The sequence below is a fragment of the Aspergillus pseudodeflectus genome (genome assembly GCF_044049435.1).
Source record: "Aspergillus pseudodeflectus strain CBS 756.74 chromosome Unknown BJX68scaffold_7, whole genome shotgun sequence".
In the NCBI taxonomy this organism is placed as follows: Eukaryota; Fungi; Ascomycota; class Eurotiomycetes; order Eurotiales; family Aspergillaceae; genus Aspergillus; species Aspergillus pseudodeflectus.
The window spans coordinates 884,871-902,326 of NW_027263783.1; the positions used below are offsets into that span (position 1 = coordinate 884,871).

The 17,456-nt window shown below is 53.3% G+C and overlaps 5 protein-coding genes across 5 annotated transcripts; 2 read left to right on the top strand and 3 right to left on the bottom strand.

The window, feature by feature from the left end:
• Positions 1 to 791: 791 nt before the first annotated feature.
• Positions 792 to 6,157, top strand: BJX68DRAFT_263557 (uncharacterized protein; the record flags this gene model as incomplete). Its single annotated transcript, XM_071044717.1, has 15 exons — positions 792 to 1,543; positions 1,615 to 1,799; positions 2,017 to 2,144; positions 2,199 to 2,741; positions 2,800 to 2,997; positions 3,049 to 3,110; positions 3,181 to 3,270; positions 3,335 to 3,770; positions 3,841 to 4,272; positions 4,324 to 4,660; positions 4,717 to 4,816; positions 4,889 to 5,013; positions 5,072 to 5,219; positions 5,276 to 5,775; positions 5,826 to 6,157. 15 exons carry the CDS (start codon positions 792 to 794, stop codon positions 6,155 to 6,157), a joined length of 4,368 nt encoding a protein of 1,455 aa, XP_070902899.1.
• Positions 6,158 to 6,246: 89 nt separating this feature from the next.
• BJX68DRAFT_229968 (uncharacterized protein) lies at positions 6,247 to 6,904 on the bottom strand. The gene has a single exon (XM_071039138.1). It carries the CDS (start codon positions 6,858 to 6,860, stop codon positions 6,513 to 6,515), a length of 348 nt encoding a protein of 115 aa, XP_070902900.1. The 5' UTR covers positions 6,861 to 6,904; the 3' UTR covers positions 6,247 to 6,512.
• A 183-nt stretch (positions 6,905 to 7,087) lies between these two features.
• BJX68DRAFT_229969 (uncharacterized protein) lies at positions 7,088 to 7,665 on the bottom strand. Its single transcript, XM_071039139.1, has one exon. The coding sequence runs from the start codon at positions 7,525 to 7,527 to the stop codon at positions 7,219 to 7,221; it is 309 nt and encodes a 102-aa protein (XP_070902901.1). The 5' UTR covers positions 7,528 to 7,665; the 3' UTR covers positions 7,088 to 7,218.
• Positions 7,666 to 8,184: 519 nt separating this feature from the next.
• On the bottom strand, positions 8,185 to 9,941 carry BJX68DRAFT_229971 (uncharacterized protein). The gene is given in 7 exon segments (XM_071039140.1): positions 8,185 to 8,612; positions 8,664 to 8,915; positions 9,039 to 9,519; positions 9,570 to 9,648; positions 9,700 to 9,796; positions 9,838 to 9,840; positions 9,853 to 9,941. 3 exon segments carry the CDS (start codon positions 9,321 to 9,323, stop codon positions 8,292 to 8,294), a joined length of 858 nt encoding a protein of 285 aa, XP_070902902.1. The 5' UTR covers positions 9,324 to 9,519; positions 9,570 to 9,648; positions 9,700 to 9,796; positions 9,838 to 9,840; positions 9,853 to 9,941; the 3' UTR covers positions 8,185 to 8,291.
• Positions 9,942 to 15,827: 5,886 nt separating this feature from the next.
• BJX68DRAFT_229975 (uncharacterized protein) lies at positions 15,828 to 16,615 on the top strand. Its single transcript, XM_071039141.1, has one exon. It carries the CDS (start codon positions 16,111 to 16,113, stop codon positions 16,330 to 16,332), a length of 222 nt encoding a protein of 73 aa, XP_070902903.1. The 5' UTR covers positions 15,828 to 16,110; the 3' UTR covers positions 16,333 to 16,615.
• The last annotated feature ends 841 nt before the right edge of the window (positions 16,616 to 17,456 follow it).

Consider the following 17,456-nt stretch of genomic DNA (forward strand, 5'->3'; position numbering starts at 1 on the left):
TCGCACTACATCATGGATCCGAACGTCTTATTCCATAAGCACAGTAAGTCCGCGGTGCCTGCTATAGCCACGCGGATTGGGCGTTGCTGCCCTGGTGCAAGATCAGGAAGTGAGGGGGTACTTTCAGTCCGCAGCTAGACTATCTATCTATACAGTAGTCTAGGCACAGGGTAGCATTAGAGGCCCATGCATGCAGTCTTGGCCAAACGGCCTGGAGCGCCACATGACGATTCAGTCCCCGTTCCAAGACACGACAATATAGTAGTCGACGCACCTTGCATCCAATCAGGGCCTCGTCGAGCCAAGTCTAAGCCCTCATGGGTCAGATCGCTGAGGCGGGCGCATTCCTCAGCAATGTCTCTATCTTCATAGTATTATATAGTGTATAGGGGCAATGCCAGGCATGCCTAGCCGTGGAAGCCAGGATTTTTCTTTTTTTTTTTTTCACTCAGGCCACATTATATTAAATCAGAAATGGAGTTACTATTGAAAGGTAGGCGCTAGAGTGATTCAGAATCTATGGCTTTGGGTAATACGGCCATGTGTACCTGGAGCTGGTGCATTACCTATGGGCCAATAACACTATCAGAGAATATAAGCAAACCTCCTGTCATCCAACGTCGAGATGGCACATAAGTCTTGTAGTCTGGCCACGCACTGACGTATCTTCTGGAGACTCCAAGTCTCCATACCGCTGCCCCTTAAGAGAAGAGAACCAGCTCACCCCGGTCTAATCTAATTCCGCCCAGGACGGTTTGCATTCCTACATAGAAGCGGAGGAGCTTGCGGAGATGAACCCCTGCCCGCTGGATGTTTGCTGCAACATTTGGGGTCAGTGCGGCACCACGGTGGACTTTTGCATTCCCTCCGAGTCCGAAACTGGAAACCCCGGTACATCACTGCCCGGAGAGAATGGATGCGCTGATAACTGCGGTATGGAGATGGTGAACAATGACGAGCCACCGGAGCTGTACAAAAAGATCGGCTATTTCGAGGGCTGGAACTACAACCGCCCCTGTCTCAACATGCCTGTCGATGACATCCCGAACGGCTACACCCACATTCATTTTGCCTTTGGCGAGTTCTCCTCCGACCTGCAGGTCATCATCAAGGAAGACCACCAAGAACAGTGGGACGCCTTCCTCCGCGCGGACAGGGACTGTCGGAAGATTCTTTCCTTTGGCGGGTGGGAGTTCTCCAACGCGCCTGCCACATCGGACCTCTTTCGTCTGGCGGTCTCGCCTAAAAATAGGGAGAGGTTTGCCGAGAATGTCGTCAACTTTGCTCTCGACAACGGCTTGGATGGCCTCGACTTTGACTGGGAGTATCCTGGTGCTACTGACATTGAAGGCTCGGATCCCGGCCAGGAGGACGATGGCGAGAACTACCTCGAGTTCGTTAAGCTCATCCGGGACAAGCTGCCCGAAGGCAAATCAGTGTCGATTGCCACGGCAGCTTCCTTCTGGTATCTCAAGGGCTTCCCTGTTAAGATGGCGCCCGTGGTGGATTATTTCATTCATATGACATATGACTTTCATGGTGGGTTCTTCAAGCGCAGCAAACGGTCACTCGAGGCTAACTCACGTTGAACACAGGTCAATAGGATGTGGGCAGAGAATGGTCCATGGAGGGGTGTCCAGCAGGGAACTGTCTCCGGTCTCACGTCAACTCCACGCAGACCCACGGCTCCCTAGTCATGATGACCAAGGCGGGCGTCCCCTCACACAAGATCGTTGTGGGTGTGGCCAGCTATGGAAGGTCCTTCAAGATGGCTGATGCGACCTGCCGCGGCCCACTGTGTACGTTTCCTTCTCACCTTGTCCCTTGACATGACCCTTCCACGATGTATGTGATTTAACCCATGAACAGGCACCTTTCTCGGCGGGAGGAACGATTCACCTGCAAAGCCCGGCAGGTGCACGGAGACCGGCGGCTACATCTCCAACTTCGAGATCAGCTAGATCGTGGAGGAAGGTGGTGCCATTAAAAGCTGGTATGACGAGGACACTGATACAGACTACCTGGTCTATGACTCGGTCGAGTGGGTGGCGTACATGACCGACGAGACCAAAGACCGCCGGCGTGACCAGTACGAGGGCCTCAACTGTGGTGGTACAACTGACTGGGCCATTGATCTCCAAGGAGTGAGTGCGCATTCAATTGCTGGAGGACTGTCATTAACCACCAGACCACAATAGGAAGGACGGCGTGCCAGCACCGGCGACCCTGTCTATCTGGACCCTATCGTCTACCAGGATGCCGATGCCTGGTGCGAGCCACCATGCGTGCTGGTCTTTCCCCCCAGCCAGCTTCCCTCGCCAACCACCATCGATCCAGGACAGTACACTACTTCGCTTTTGTATGGAAGTACATCTGAGACCACTGAGGGCGGCGAAGTTCTCACCGTGTTTGTAACGCAGACCACAACGATCACCATTGACCTGCCTGCCATCACCACCGACGAGTTGTCGTACTCCAACGTCAATATCAGCCGGAATGAAGACACGAGCTCACTGTGGGTTGGGGTCAGCATTCCTATTGACCCCGTCACCGTGAGCCTGGACGACGGTGAAGGCGGCACGACCACACGCGTTCTCAGCCTTCCCCCTTGGCCGGCCGTTACCAAAGGCCCGTCATCTGGTGGTGATGGTGATGACGATAACGATGAAGACGAGGACTGGGAATTACCTCCATTACCTCCAATTCAGACAACGAGCATACCTGACCCAGGGCCCACCGAGGTATTTCACGATCGACCCTTTGTTGACTTGAAGGTGCTAATACTGCCGTGATTGATAGCCAACCCAGACCGCGTTGCCTACTTGGCGAACTATTGATCCGTACATTGTCGCGCCTGTTGAGGATAGCGACGACGATAACGACGACGATGACGACGATGACGATGGTGACGATGATGGTGACGACGACGACGACAACGGCGATGACGATGATGGCGGCGGTGGGATCATTACGAGCTGCAACCTATGGTTCTTCAATGTATGTAGTATTTCCCTTTTTGCAAGGGCAGCCCGTGCTAATCGTCTCCAGTTTTGCGGTGGAGGCAGAGTCAAATCGCTCCGATGGAGCCTACCCCCAGGTGTTTACCCACCGTGAGTCCAACCCCTTGTTAGAAACCATGTATTTCAAGGCTGACATATCTTGACTCTACCTCACCGACAGCGGTCCGCCGCCTCCAAATATCTTAGGCCCGCCTCCGGACCCCAAATGGACTGTTATCAACCCGCCGTTACCTCCCTGGCCGGAAATCACGTAAGGATTCATTCGCTCTGCCCCAGACTAACAGGACTTGGGCTCACCTGAGATTCCCTTGCAGCGTCGGTCGTGACAATCAGCTCACCTACAGCGACAAACCGCCCTGTGAGACCAAGTCGGCGGAGCTTTGCTCCACAACGGTAACGCACTCGGAGACACTTGTTGGGACAGCTACCTCCACCGTCACTTCAACTTCCTCGTACTGCGCGACAGTCTACGGCTGCGCCCCAACGGGCACGGAGACGTCTACAACGAGTACTGCAACAGCTTGCCCCCTGCCAACAATGCCCGTCGAGGGCGAATATGTGCCGCCCCCAATTGGATGCCCAGCTCCAGCCATTGTCTACCCCAAGGACTCTGCGAATGTGGGTTCGATCCCGAGCTTGCTGCAGGGGTATGATGACTACGTTGCGGTCGGACTAACCACGGAAGATTGGGTGTCGTTCTACTGGGTTCCCATGCTTGGTCAAGATACCATGGATGCTCTGAGGCGATCGGTAAGTCTAGCTATTTTTCAACTTGTACTCAACTTGTACACAAGACTAACTGAGACGGGTAAACGCGCAGCCTGATGTCCTGTACGCATACTACTACGAGGAGAGGAACAACAAAATGGGACTTCCCTTCACTGCGGCGGGCAAACGCAAACCCCAAGACCGGCACCTCTTCTCTCGCTCTGAGGCTCCCGGTAGTGCGTCGGAGAAGCTGCTAAATAAGATTGACTCCGAACCGAATACAGACCCCAGTCCACTGAATGGCACCGTCCGGGTCGAGTTGCCGGGCGACAAGCGACAGGAGAATTTCCGCTTGACGCGAAACACGCCCTACTGGGGGCCTTCGCAAGTGTCTATGCCAAAGAACCGTATCTGGCGTACGGAGGAGAGCGGGAGCATCGACACTGCCCAAGGGGCGTACTCGTATCACTACGACTCGGTCGACGCTAAGGACACATATGTGTACTTGAGTTTTGAAGGCGGCATCTGGGAGGATGGTCACGATGTTTGTTCTCCATCTTGTTCCACCGTCTGTCTGCTAACAAATAGAATGTAGGAGCTTGACGGCAGTAACATTGAGCACCTTGCCGCGAGGCGCGTTATGCCCGATCTCATAATCGGTCCGGATGCTGTCGCTCTTCGGCATGGAGCTGCCCAAGTGGTGGGAAAATCCGTGGGCATTTGTCCAACGTGCACCTTGGTCATGGTTAAAAACCAGTATCCGAATACAAAGGTTTTCGGCTGGATGAGTTTCTTCTACGAAGAGATGCTTTCGCACTTCCAGAACGTGCTGGATAATATTAGGAAGAAAGAAAGGCAGGGCAAATCGGCCGTTGTCATGAGCTGGGTCCTTCTTGCTAATGCCATTCCACCAGCGTTTCTGGACAAATTCCGTAAGTAGCAGCAGCGTCTCTGGCCCTTATCTACTGACAGCGCTTTCTCGTTGCAGGGGAACTTCTAGAGAAGCTTGATGCGGAGAACGTCGTCTTGATTGCGGCGGCTGGCAACAATGCAGATGAACTTGATAAGGATAAGGAGCCTGTCTACCAGTATCCTGCCCTATTCGCCGAAATCATTCCGAATATGATGGTGGTTTCTGCATCTGACTAGCAGACTAAAAGGGCCGGTTTCTCCAACTACTCCCCTTTTGTCGCGGCATTTGCTCCGGGGGATGATGTCCACTATCCCAAATACCCGGACCAGGGGAAGGAGAATGAAATGGAAAGCTGCGATGGCACTTCATTTTGTAGGTCAATCTAGACCATTAGAATATACCCATACTGGCCTAAGACTGATTGCTGCAGCCGCCCCCCAGGTCGCCGCGCTGGCCAATTACTTCCGCGCAGTGCCGTCCCGTTGGCAGTCTCAGCTGAACAAGCCGGCTAACGTCAAGAAGCTCATCCAGCTCTTACGCGCCGCTTTGCCGTTGCCCACTATGGCAATACACCTGAGGTAAAGCCTGAAGAAAGGCGGCCGATTATATAGAATGGCCAGGTCGGCGAACACAGCTGTCTGCGCGACTTCGGGTCGGAGGAGGAATGGGCCAAGGTCTACCCGTCCATTAAAGACAATCTCGAAGATGAGCCGGAGAATCCTAGCCAGCCCGTGGAGCCTTGCGGCGCTGGCCAGAACGGCAATCCAGCCAGACGTCGGCGGCAGGATGGCGGTGCAGGTGGCGGAAGTAGCTGCCCATATATCCCCGGTGACAACAACCGCGGTCCCGGCAAGACAATAGACTGGGAAGAGGGTCCGTCTGCCCCTGAGTGCGGCAGCAATGATAACTGTGGTGGCGAGCTTTGCAAGGGGTACTATTGTGATCCGGACCCGGAAGTCCCTCACCCCCCGGACTATTACGACCCCAAGGACCCCGAGAACCCCCATGGCCAGCCTCCTCCGGAGGAAGAGGAGCCCCCAGTAGAAACTTTCGCAGTGTGTTTTAGTCGCTCAGTTACGAGCCCCTCTGCACCAGGTACACCCGGCTACTACGCCTGGGAGGTTTATTCGCCTGGTAGGTGCACTTACACTTAGAGTCATAGAAACAGAACCTAACCTTTCTAGGCTTACATTGCAGCTCCGACGTGATCCTGGGAAGTATCGAGCAAACCCCCGACATCTGCAAGGTGCCCGACAACAACGAATCCTTCGACTTCTGCGGCACGGAATTTACATTTGTGAATGAAGGCCCTGAGGTCTTCCCCGGATGTAGGTTCCAGATTGAAATTGACGGCAACAAGTATAGCCCTCACCGTCTAGACTCCACTGACGATAACCGTTGCTCAGGAAACTGTGGCAGGGCGTCATATACGGGGCTTTTGTTGTATGAGCTTCCTCATCCTCGTTGTGAGCAGGAACTCAACCGTCTTTGGAGGAACGCAACCGCCATTGGGTAGAGGTGTAAGAAGATGCCTTGTTGCAACAGGTGTGTACTTGTAGTTAGTGATTATTGGCGACGGTGGGAATGAACCGGATGGAAGATATAGTCAGCTTGAATAGATTGAACCTCTACAGATGGAATCTTCTTTTGCTTTCCTCACTTTCGGCTGTCTTTCAATGGTTAACCCTAGCCCTAATGGCGAGTGGTAGCTCATTTGTAAGTAAGCTCGACAGGTTTGCTGGCACAAAGACAGGGGCGTGAGAAACGAAGCCCGACACAGCGCCCCTGCTGTAGAACACGATCAAGGAAAAGATTCCTTCGGGTTACCCCCCCTCCGCCCCCCCCCAAAAAATACTCCAGCCCTATTAGAACTATAGCAACCGGTTTAGCAAAGTCTGGGCAGTGCTCTCAGGCATAGCGCGAATGTCGAAGCGGCGTCTTCCCGATGTTTTCATGGAGGCCCGCCGTGTGCGGATCTCGCTCTCTACCTCCGCGACCTGTTTCTCCCACAGCGAGATCTCAGTGCCTGAGACGGTTCCGGTTTCGAGCAGAAAGGCTGTGAGCGCGCCAACCACCTTGACGGAGTTAGGGACCAGGCTGGGCGTTTGTGGCTGTTGCTCGGGTGCAATCTCGATAGAGGGTTGCCCAATCTTGACAAAAGAGTACTGTAAGACATCGATGCCGTCGCTTGTGCTGCGGCTGCGGCTTTGAGGATCCATGTTGCCAGCGGGCTGTTTGGGGTTAGATAAAGGAGGCGCGGGGGGGTCAGCGGGATGCTGAGAGCGGGAACTTGGCACAGGGGGAGAGTTGGATCCCAGGTCACGTGATATATATACCTGTAGGAGTGGCTGCCTGTTAGGCTGGCACTCCGCTAGGCAGCAGGGAGATGGACTGCTGCGGCTATAAATAGCTGGAGCTTCTCATATAGATCAATGTGATAACACTTGTACCTCAATCCAGTGTCTCAACTTCGGCGAGGGGTCAGGGTATGAATACACCACCACCACCACCTCTGTATTAAAAAATCCCTCGTTATGCCTTCCAACAACCTCTCGCAGCGGCAAAGCTCCCTGCTGTTCAAAAACCCCGCTGCGCTGATAGCGGGGTTCGGCGAGTTTGGGTACGCCGTCTTACCCCGCTGACCTGATCTTGTTGTATGAGGTTTGCAGGCTGTCTCAATTCCCATTGTCTGCTCAAATTCCGGTGCTGTTCCCTAGCTTCGTGAGTAGTCAGTGATTCGGCTTCATCCTGCTGTTGCACAGCTTCGGGTTGTCGGCTCAAATAGCGCTGTCGCTCTTCTCTGTATTGTTGGTTTATTTCCCAATCGACCACGTAAGGGTCGTATATGGAGCCAGAATCGTATCCCATTTCATAACGACTGGACATATACAGTATTAGTAAATGCTAGAAGTTCAATGGATAGCATATACCAGGTTGGGCACGGCGCAGGCCGCCTAGGTCCTCCTTGCATAATTACATAATCATCCATACATCTTTCATGTATTTTTCGATTGCATTCTCTACAAGTACAGAATTGCCCGTAAATAACAACGTCGCATATCACGCACACTTGATCTGGGCTGGCCATGCGTTTTATTCTGGCCACATCGGGCCTAGGACCTGGAGGGCGTAGTATTCTACGAGTGAAACTCGCACGTCGATGGCTAGACAGATTATAAGCGTTACTTTCGCCAGAGAACTAGATCACATACCAGCTTGCACATAATGGTCGTCTTCCTTCGGCTAGCTGTTGATCGAATGCAGGCTGACATACGGTATGAAGGTTCTGACCACATTCTCTGCAGGTATAGCTCAACCCCTCAATAGCTAAACGGCATACTGCGTAAGTGGCAACTGCGTATGCTAAAGGGTACCATGGAGCTGCATCTAGGGCCAACGCGGACGCCCTTTCTCGCGCCTCCTGCTGTTGCCGTTCCTCCCGTCTTCGTTCCTCTTTCTAGCCTAATACGACGTAGAATTTCAGTGAGTTCTTCTACATCTTGATAGAGATCAGCTTCCCATCTTGGTCTGTAGCGTTCTACTGCTCGACCAGCTTGATATAGTTGGTTGCCAGGCTGTTCGCGAAGGTTTCATAAGAGGAAGGATAATATACAAGACATCAATTTTATCTGCTGAATATTATCTGCCATCTATTCCTCCCCTTTCCTCCTTCTCTGCCACCCCAGCCAAACTGAGAAGGTAAAGGTTGTAAGTAGAACTATAGAAAGGCCGTATATCCAACACAGGTCGGACACTAAGAATGTGAGACGGCCATCATTCTTAGCCTCAAGAGCAAAGAAATTGGTGCCGAAGAAGCCACAGACCAAGCTTGCTGGAAGATAAAGCATAGTGACTATCAAGATAGCATACATGGATTCACTGTCGCTTTTCATATCCCTTACAATATCAGCGTTCTTCCTTGCTATCTCCAGGGAAGTTAGGCTGTCACAATTAGCCGTGAGATTATAGACCTACACATTTTTTTTAGCACTGAGACCGGTAGTTGCTTCGGGAGAGCTTACCAATTCCACCAAATTTTGGGCTCTTTGCTTGCGGTTTTTACATCTTCTCCTCCTATCGTCGCAAACATGCTGTAAACATAGGAAGGCCCTCCGTATGTGGGCCTCAGACTCGGTATCAAAGGCAAACTTAGCGTCAAGAGAGGACTCGCGGGAAAGCAAGTCAAGGTCCATAAGAATCTTGCCAATCAATGAATAATCAGATTCGTTGGAATGCTCCAGGGTGATCAAAGACCGCAAGATTTCGTGCAAATCCTAAACCTGCGGGCCGAAACCATCAGCCGGCCTCGTCTTGATCAAGGATCCATCGAAGAGTTGTGATTCAATTGCAAGAAGCCTATGGAAGGAATTATTTAGGGGCTTATTCCTAGTGTCCACCACGTGATAAAGAAGAACTAAGTGGCATAAAAATGGATGAAGGGAGAGTGCTTGTGTTGTTGACAATCTCTCAAGTCTTCTAATGGATTCCATTGTTTCTCGGTCCCTATCTGGTATGGTGAAAGAAGATGCCACTTGTCTCTCTGTAAAAAGGCATATCAAGCGTTTGTTTCTAAGTTCGTACCGGTAATACACAAGATTAGGCCTTCGCTCTGAAGGCTGTAGCTGACATGGGATATAATTTCGGGCCTCGGGCTGATTAGCAGTGCCAGCACTGAAGCGCATGTCTTATAACAGTGAGCGGTCGTATGAAAGAGAAGTCATGTTTAACCTACCAAATACCCGATTCAAGCCGACTCTATGAAATGCAGAATGGTACGACTCCAGTTAAGGGGCTCTAAGATCCAATCCTAAGCCAGAGGCAAAGTCTCCATTGCCTTGGTATTTTCGAATTTCGCTCAAAGTGTCCGAGGACATGACTCTAATATATCCTATGAACATACCGTCTATGAAGAATTCCAATGAGCCTACAGGAATAATGCCTGTGCTTTTATTGGCACGGTTTTCAATATATCCTGCGTTGCTGTCTGAAAACCGCTAAAATCCTCAACTGCAGAGAATATCAGTATAATGGCTTTGCTGTACGGGATGTTAAACCTACAATCTCGCTGCCTTAAGAATTTAACCTCAGTCCCCTCTTAACTATCCCATCGAAAAGGGCTAAAGCATAAAAAGTCCATAATTTGAGCATCGGCTGTTACTAAACGACATGAGAATTATTGAGCTTGTAAGCAGTTGGAAGAGGATCCTCACGTTTGTCCGAACTCTGGGAGCCCATCTTCAATAGCGATATCCCTGGGAAATTTTCCAAATGTAATGAAGGGTTAAATAGCAAAAGAGCAGTAGAAGGTTAAAAGCTATAAGACGCTTGGTCGCTGTTCTGGTAGAATCAGTGCTTGGGTTTGTGTGAGGTCTTATATATTGAGAATTACCCTGCTCTATCGATAATGTATGCGCCGAACGGGCAACGCCATCCTCGCTGGGAGAAATGCCAGCCAGTAATTTAAGCGCCGTTAGTTAGAGAGTATATAAATATAGAATTAGAGCCGTGGCTCCGTAGGAGGAACTTTGGCTTCCAAAAATGTGGTTGGACGACAACCTGGCTCTCTCAAGGCACGGGCTAGCGTCGTAGGCTTGTTCAGATAATTAGTACTGTGTACTGGGCTGAGAGTGATGCATGACTATGGAAGCTGACCCACAACTAAGCGCCGCAGTCTTATTTTGCAGCACACCTTGCCTTCAGTCTCATCGTGCCCCTTAGCGCTTCGCTTACTGGGTTCAGTCAGCAGAACTTATCCTTTTGTGTCTCACATCAAAGCTCGAAGCAACCCCCATTAAGCGCCAGGATCAGTAGTGTGCTTCGACTTTGTGAAGCTGAGTGGTTGATTGGACAGCTAGGTCAAACAAGTAACGTCATAGGGGGTGGAAACCGAATGAAAATGCAAAATAATAGGATGCCCCACGCGCACGGACTCCCAATTTACTCTTTTTCTCCCCAGAACATGCGACATCTCGATCATCCACGGCATTTTTTTCAAAGAAAAAGAATGCCGAGACGAGCCAGAAAAATTAAGGGCCAATGGGAAGCGAAGTGTAAACTCCTTGTCGGTTACTTGACTTGGAGTTGGATAATAAGATTTTTAGACTAATCAGCATAGGAACAGACGTGCGCCTTAGGAGGTATACCAATTATAGCCCCACAGATGCCCAGAACCCTGAGGAATCAGCCGAAAATATGTGTACTAGGCCAGCTTGACTACCACGAGCCTTGATCGAGGTCCTACCTGGTCTAAAGCTCACGTCCATTGTAGTTCCATCGGGTAACAGACCTAGTATGATTAGGATTTGGTAAATTAAGAACCACAGCTGAAGACGTACTTGAACACCATGAGCACCTGTATCCCAAGCAGTCCGCTATATTGGATTCGGCCAGCCGCCAGTCGGGCACTGCGGCGGTGCTAGCGACGCTATCCTATGGTAGAGCCAGAACGGTTCATTGCTTTTTCTATGGCTGAGCCTGCAGATGTGGCGGTGACTGCATACGCCGATGAAGAAGGCTGCCTTGGTATTGGTTGGGTCACGCAGCGCACGGCTGCGCGGTGATCACAATTCTGCCTTTCAGGATAGTGGCAGTGTTTGTCGGGCGCAATGTCAGCCTGAGCGACGAGGCGCCTGCTCACCAGGAGACAATAAGTGTCTCATGCCCACCGCGTCGTGGGTAAATTGTTAGGCCTCCAGGTCGCGAGTCTGGCGCGCGCTTAGGCCAGGCCATCACTCTCTGTTGTTCTTAAAGCGGTCCGGCTCTCTAAATCTTCCGATCAGACCCATTAATAGCTCGGTAGCTTTTAATACCGTGTTCTCCTGTTGTGTAGCTTCAAGCCTCATCTTCCCATGACTTCGGTGATTCTGGTGTGGCTGAAAGTTTGCTCCTTAGCAGCGATCTGCGGCGCCTCCTTTGGCCATAGTAAAGGCTTCGGGCACGGAGAGACCTGTTCGGCCATCACGAGTATCATCAAGGTTGCCTTGGCGATTGAGAATGGGGTGATCCCCGGGACGATTGGGGTGGAGAGGCTGAATCCTGCATGTGAGTCCCTTGGCCCCTGGATTTTTGACCCTGGATTTCAAGTGCAAAAGGACTCGGGACAGCTAACGGTCTGCTTGCTGCCGGGCCAGTGGATCTGAGAGGCGGCGCCCTGGCCGTCCTCACCCGGAATACGCCCTGGCCAGCGGACAAGGCCAAGCGGGCCTCGGTCAACTCGTCTGGCTACGGCGGAGCCAACGGGCACGTCATGATGGACGGAGTCCAAGAGTATTTCCGAGCCATGGGCCTGCCTGAGCCTTCCACCAGTCCCAGTTCATACGACAGCATCATCCAAAAACGCTTCCTGCTACCAGTCACCGGGCAGGACGAGTATTCCCTCCGCGAGAGGTTGGGCACCATGCTCCGGATTGTCGACAGCCAGTCCTATGATTTCCACCAGCTCCTGTACACCATGGTGGCGCAGCGCTCGCGCTTCCCGCACCGCGCCGTGATTCCCTTGGAGATAAACGATTCGGGGCGTCTGACGCTTGGGGAGCCGGTGAGCAGTCGTGTAAATCATAGTCCTCCTGTCGTTGCGTTCGCATTTACCGGGCAGGGCGCCCAGTGGGCGGAGATGGGCCGCCAGCTGCTGGAGTGCTACCCCTGCGTGCAGCGCACGTTCAAGCGCCTGACCTGGCCGTGTCCCAGCTGAAGGCGGGGCGTCCGAACTGGTCACTGGAAGGTACGTTGGCGCCCTACCGAGATTCCATTTCTCTTCCAGTCAGCCCATCTAACCAATCCTGTTGCATGGTACGGTAGAAATCGTCCTCGAACCCGCCGCATCAAGCCGAATCAGCGACGTCTCCTTCTCCCAACCAATCTGCACCGCGATCCAGATTGCACTCATTGATCTCCTCCGTGACTGGGGCGTGAAGCCGCACGCAGTCATCGGTCGCTCATCCGGCGAGTTGGCGGCCGCGTACGCGGCTCAGCTCATCACAGCGCTGGAAGCCATCATCGCGGCGTACCTGCGGGGGGTCCATGCCGAAAGGACGCAGGCTCCCGGGACGATGGTGGCTGTTGCGATGGGTGTGCAGGATGCGGAGAATTTCCTTGCGGCTCATGGAGTTTTGGTTGGCGAGGTCGTTGTCGCGTGCGTCAACTCGCCTCGGAGCGTGACCTTGAGTGGCAAGACAGTGCCGATGGATCGGTTGTACGGTATCCTCAAGGGACAGGGGGTCCTCTGCAAGAAACTTCCGACGGGCGGCAAGGCGTACCATTCCCCGAGTATGAAGGAGGTGGGATCTGTGTATAGTGAGGCTATTCTGGAGGCGACGAGTCGGCCGAGCAATGGAGCTGCCCGCGGCCTGAGGGATTCGAACGCGCCGGTCATGGTTTCTTCGGTGACACTTGCACAGCTGACACCAGAGGACATTGATGGTACTTACTGGCAGATGAACCTCGAAAGCCCGGTTCTGTTCGACCCTGCGATGAAGGAGTTACTTGGGATCCAATTTGGACCCGAAGAGCGTCATGTGGATTGCGTGATTGAGATTGGAGTATGTGCATCGTAGCCCAGCACTGTCCTTGACTATTTGACCATCTGGCTGACCTGGTCATGTTACAGCCACACAGCGCCCTCCAAGGCCCAATCAAGCAGATCTTCGCCTCACCCGAAGTGCAGGACATCTAGAACGGCTCACTAGGCACGGCGGCCAAAGTGACCTACGAAGCGACGCTAGAACGTGACCACGACGCCGAGGAGGACATGCTGCGGTTGGCAACGAGCCTGTTCACCAAGGGCTCCCCGGTCGATCTGCTGCGTGTCAACGGTCACTCGGCCGAGACACCAGCAGCAGTCATCACCGACCTGCCCAAGTACCCCTGGAACCACCAGACCAAACATCCCCTGATTGTGAACCGGGCGACGCAAGACTACAAGTTCGCCACCCACCCACGCCACGATCTAATCGGGAGCCGGCTGCCCGGGGGGAATCGATTGCAGCCCGTTTGGAGGAATTATCTGCGATTGGAGGATGTACCGTGGATTAAAGATCATGTGGTATGCGCCCTTCTAATGTAAACCGGATCATGGCCGTGGATAACAATGGATCCTTGTTGCAGATCGGCAGCGCCATCATCGTCCCTGGCGCAGCATACCTCGCCATGGCCATCGAAGCCGCGGCCCAATACGCCGAAGACCCTTCACCGGGCGGGCCCTCATTCGACTTTGAAGACACCAAATTCCACCTCCCGACGGTGACCATCAAAGCAGCCCTCATCCTCCCCGCCAGCGGAACAGCGGATATCATGATCAACCTGCAGCCGACGGAAGCCTCGGCCTCGAGCAACTGACTGAGCTTCAAGATCTGCTCGGTCGCCGAGGATCGGTGGGTTGAGCACGCAGAGGGGATTGTCTCCCTTTGAGCCGTGCCATGGCGCGAAAACGCCCAGGGTGCCGTTTAACGGCGAGCGCGGGGATCCCGTCTTCGACCAGACCATCTCCAAGGAGACGTGGTACGAGCGGTTAAGGTCCCGGGGGTTCGATTTTGGACCCCGGTTCCGGGTCATTAATGAGATTCAGGTTCTTCCCCATGCGTCGCGGGCTCGTGCACGGGCTCCCATCCTCCAGACGGCGGAGAGCAATGAGACGACCAGCACCAGCACCAGCAGCGAATCCAGGTAGGCCATCCACCCTCTCACCATCGACGCCGTCCTCCAGGGCCGCGTGGCGTCCGTGTACACCAGCCGCGCAGACCGCGAGGAAGCGACGCAGATTCCCGTCTTTATCGAAGAGATGACCATCAGCCCCGCGGGCTGGGCTCGGAACCAGGTCGGGGTCATCGACAGCGTCGCCTGGAGCGAGGGAGCGCGCAGCGGGGGTTCCTACTCGACACTGACGACCGAGGACGGGTTCGAGATGATTGCGGCGAAGACCGTCAAGTGGCGGCAGTTTGAGAACCAGGGGAGCGCGGAGAAGATGAGGCTGAGCACCACACGAGAGCCATATTATCGGCACCACTGGAAGCCGGATGTGGACTTTTTGGATACAGCGGGTGCGCATCGGCTGTATCATAGTGGCTTTTAGGCCCCGGAGGGGGTGGCGTATCTCGATGAGGTGTACCACATTCGGACCCGGCTTGAGACGGTGACGGTGCTTTATGTCTGTGCTGCGCTGGACGTGGTGTGCCGGGAGGATCTCTCCTCAGATCCGGCTCTCAAGGGGATGCACGCCTTTTACGACTGGATGTGCCACGTCAAGGCCGAGGCCGCTGCAGGACGCATGGTCCTCTGCGAAGAGGGCGCCACCAGTCTGGACCCGCAGCAGCGCGAGCACCGAATCCGACAGCTCCTCGCCGAACTGCCCGACGACTTCCCGCAGCTCGAGTTCAACGCCCTCGTGTACAACCATATGCCGGCCATCCTGGACGGGACCGTGTCCAGCATCGACCTTGCCGTCCAGGCCGAGCTCCTCGCCCGCGTCTACGCAGACGGGTCCATCCACGACGCAGCCCGCAAAAATCTCGCCTCGGTGATCGACATCATGGCGCACAAGAACCCGACTATGCGCGTGCTCGAGGTCGGTGCCGGCACGGGCAGCTGCACGAGCGTCGCGCTCGCTGCGCTGAACGCCTACGACCGCGACATGCCGGCGGGCCACCCACATCACAGCAAGCGATACGACGATTACACCTTCACCGACATATCGCCCGTCTTCTTTGAAAAGGCCGAGGAGCTGTTCGCCGCGTATCCGCCCATGATCTACCAGACCTTGGACGTCTCGGCGGATCCCGCCGAGCAGGGCTTCGAATTGGGCGTGTACGACCTGATCCTCGCCTTGAATGTCCTGCACGCGCCGGGGAATACGGATCGACTCTTGCGGAACTGCAGCCGGCTGCTGAAGCCCAGTGGGAAGATGGTCATGTTGGAGATTACAAACATTGCAAGCCTCACGCCCGTGCAGTTTGCCTCCTGGTACTTGGCCGACCTGGTTCTGTCTCGGCCAGACGCCAAAGCCCGGCATATCGTGCAAGCAATTGGAACATCCGACGTCAACAGGGGAAAAGCCTTTGCCCAGAAGTACTGCCCACACGAGACCCCAGCCATATACGGCATCTACGAGGAAGTCTACAACGACCCAAATGTCGACATTGTCTATATTGGCACCCCACATGCCTTTCATAAGAAGAGTTGTCTAGATGCGATCGCGGCTGGAAAACATGTGCTCTGTGAAAAGCCCTTTACTCCCAACGCCCGGGAGGCTAGGGAGGTCTTCGAGGCTGCAAGAGAGAAAAAGGTCTTCATCACCGAGGCCATGTGGCTTTGCCATTGACCCTTCTGCGTGAGCTACAGCGCATCTTGCATGTCGACAAGGAAATTGGCGACGTCTTCCGCGCAACATCGGACTTTGGCTCGCATCTGGATATCCCCAACTTACCTCTCGACAAGTACTACCGCCAGAACTCCCTGGGCGCAGGTTCATTGCTAGACATGGGCATTTACTCGTTGACCTGGGTTATGCTGGGCCTCGACCCCTCGCTCGAAGCAGACCGGGAGGGACCGAAAATTTCAGCCGCGCAGACGCACTGGGAGGACGTCGAGATCAACACCAGCGCCATCCTTCAGTACCCATTGACTGGCAGGCAGGGGATCATCACCTCCACAACCATGGCCAATGGCAACCCCGATTGTTGGCTCAAATTTACGGGATAACTGGGTCTGTTGAGGTTCACGGGGCCTGTCCTTCGCTGCCAGAGGCCTTTACTGTCTATCCAGCATTTGGAGGGGAGTCAGAAGCCAACATGACGCGTGGTGAGGGCAAGCAGTACGACTTTTCCGCTCCAGGGCTGGGATTCCAGCATCAGGCAGACAATATCGCGCTGGATGTCCTGAGCGGGCGGTTGGAGAGCTCCATAATCCCACAGGCGGAGACTATCCGCGTGATGGAGACAATGGACGAGATTCGGCGTCAGGGAGGGACTAGGTATCCAGTGGACTAGAGGTGGCTTCGATCCTACATGCACGAAAATTTTAGGGGAAATTAAGACCTCTTCAACGATTCAATGATTCAAAAACCAAATGTACCGCGCTATAAACACATCCTTGATCCTGTCTAGCTACATAAGCTCTACAGTTGCTATCGAAAAACAGGAACATGCGCCCCGTATTGAGACAGCAGGCCGTAGAGAATAGTTCATTCAAATGGGTCTCCAACAATTACCGACCACAGCTTTACGCAAGAACACCCATTGGATCCCACCATGGAAGGACCTTGGGATTCTGGTTTAGAATCTCACGCACTCCCCTTGACACAAGGCTTGAATCTATAACTTGTTGGAAGGTGTACTCGTCTATCTACTCATCAGTTATAACATACCAGCTATAATTACTAGATATCTTACCCTAAGAGTTTTTAACATGCTACTAGATAGGCTTGTTATTCTTAAGATAGATAGTAGTAATTACTATAGTATAAGTTATTATGATGATTTTATAAGAAAGTACTCTATCTTATTTAACCCTAGTAAAATATTAAATCCTAGACTAAGGTCTACGAGACTAGGGTTAATTGTAAGCGGCGAGGTCGGATCGGCGGCGGTTGACAGTCGGTCTTCACTCGCAGCGATGTCCTACCAAGCAACGAGATGTCGACTAAGAAGAACATACAAAAGAGGAAGGAGAAGCTGTATGCTAATTAATTTAGAATCGAATTACTGGGGATCAGGAAGACTTGCAATTCCCGGGGGTCTTATGTACAGTAATACCAAGAGGGTCATTCGGATTTGGCCTAAAGGGGTGGGTGGGTCTTGCTTCGGGGTGAAGTATGAGTACTGTGT

What these genes read in the sequence shown, in the direction of transcription:
- BJX68DRAFT_229968 (XM_071039138.1), bottom strand. Translation starts at nt 6,860, where the DNA reads ATGGATCCTCAAAGCCGCAGCCGCAGCACAAGCGACGGCATCGATGTC.
- BJX68DRAFT_229969 (XM_071039139.1), bottom strand. Translation starts at nt 7,527, where the DNA reads ATGTCCAGTCGTTATGAAATGGGATACGATTCTGGCTCCATATACGAC.
- BJX68DRAFT_229971 (XM_071039140.1), bottom strand. Translation starts at nt 9,323, where the DNA reads ATGCGCTTCAGTGCTGGCACTGCTAATCAGCCCGAGGCCCGAAATTAT. An exon ending in TAGTTCTTCTTTATCACGTG is followed by an intron (nt 8,916 to 9,038) that starts GTGGACACTAGG and finishes CCGCAGGTTTAG; the next exon opens with GATTTGCACGAAATCTTGCG. An exon ending in CCCAAAATTTGGTGGAATTG is followed by an intron (nt 8,613 to 8,663) that starts GTAAGCTCTCCC and finishes AAAAATGTGTAG; the next exon opens with GTCTATAATCTCACGGCTAA.
- BJX68DRAFT_229975 (XM_071039141.1), top strand. Translation starts at nt 16,111, where the DNA reads ATGGGCATTTACTCGTTGACCTGGGTTATGCTGGGCCTCGACCCCTCG.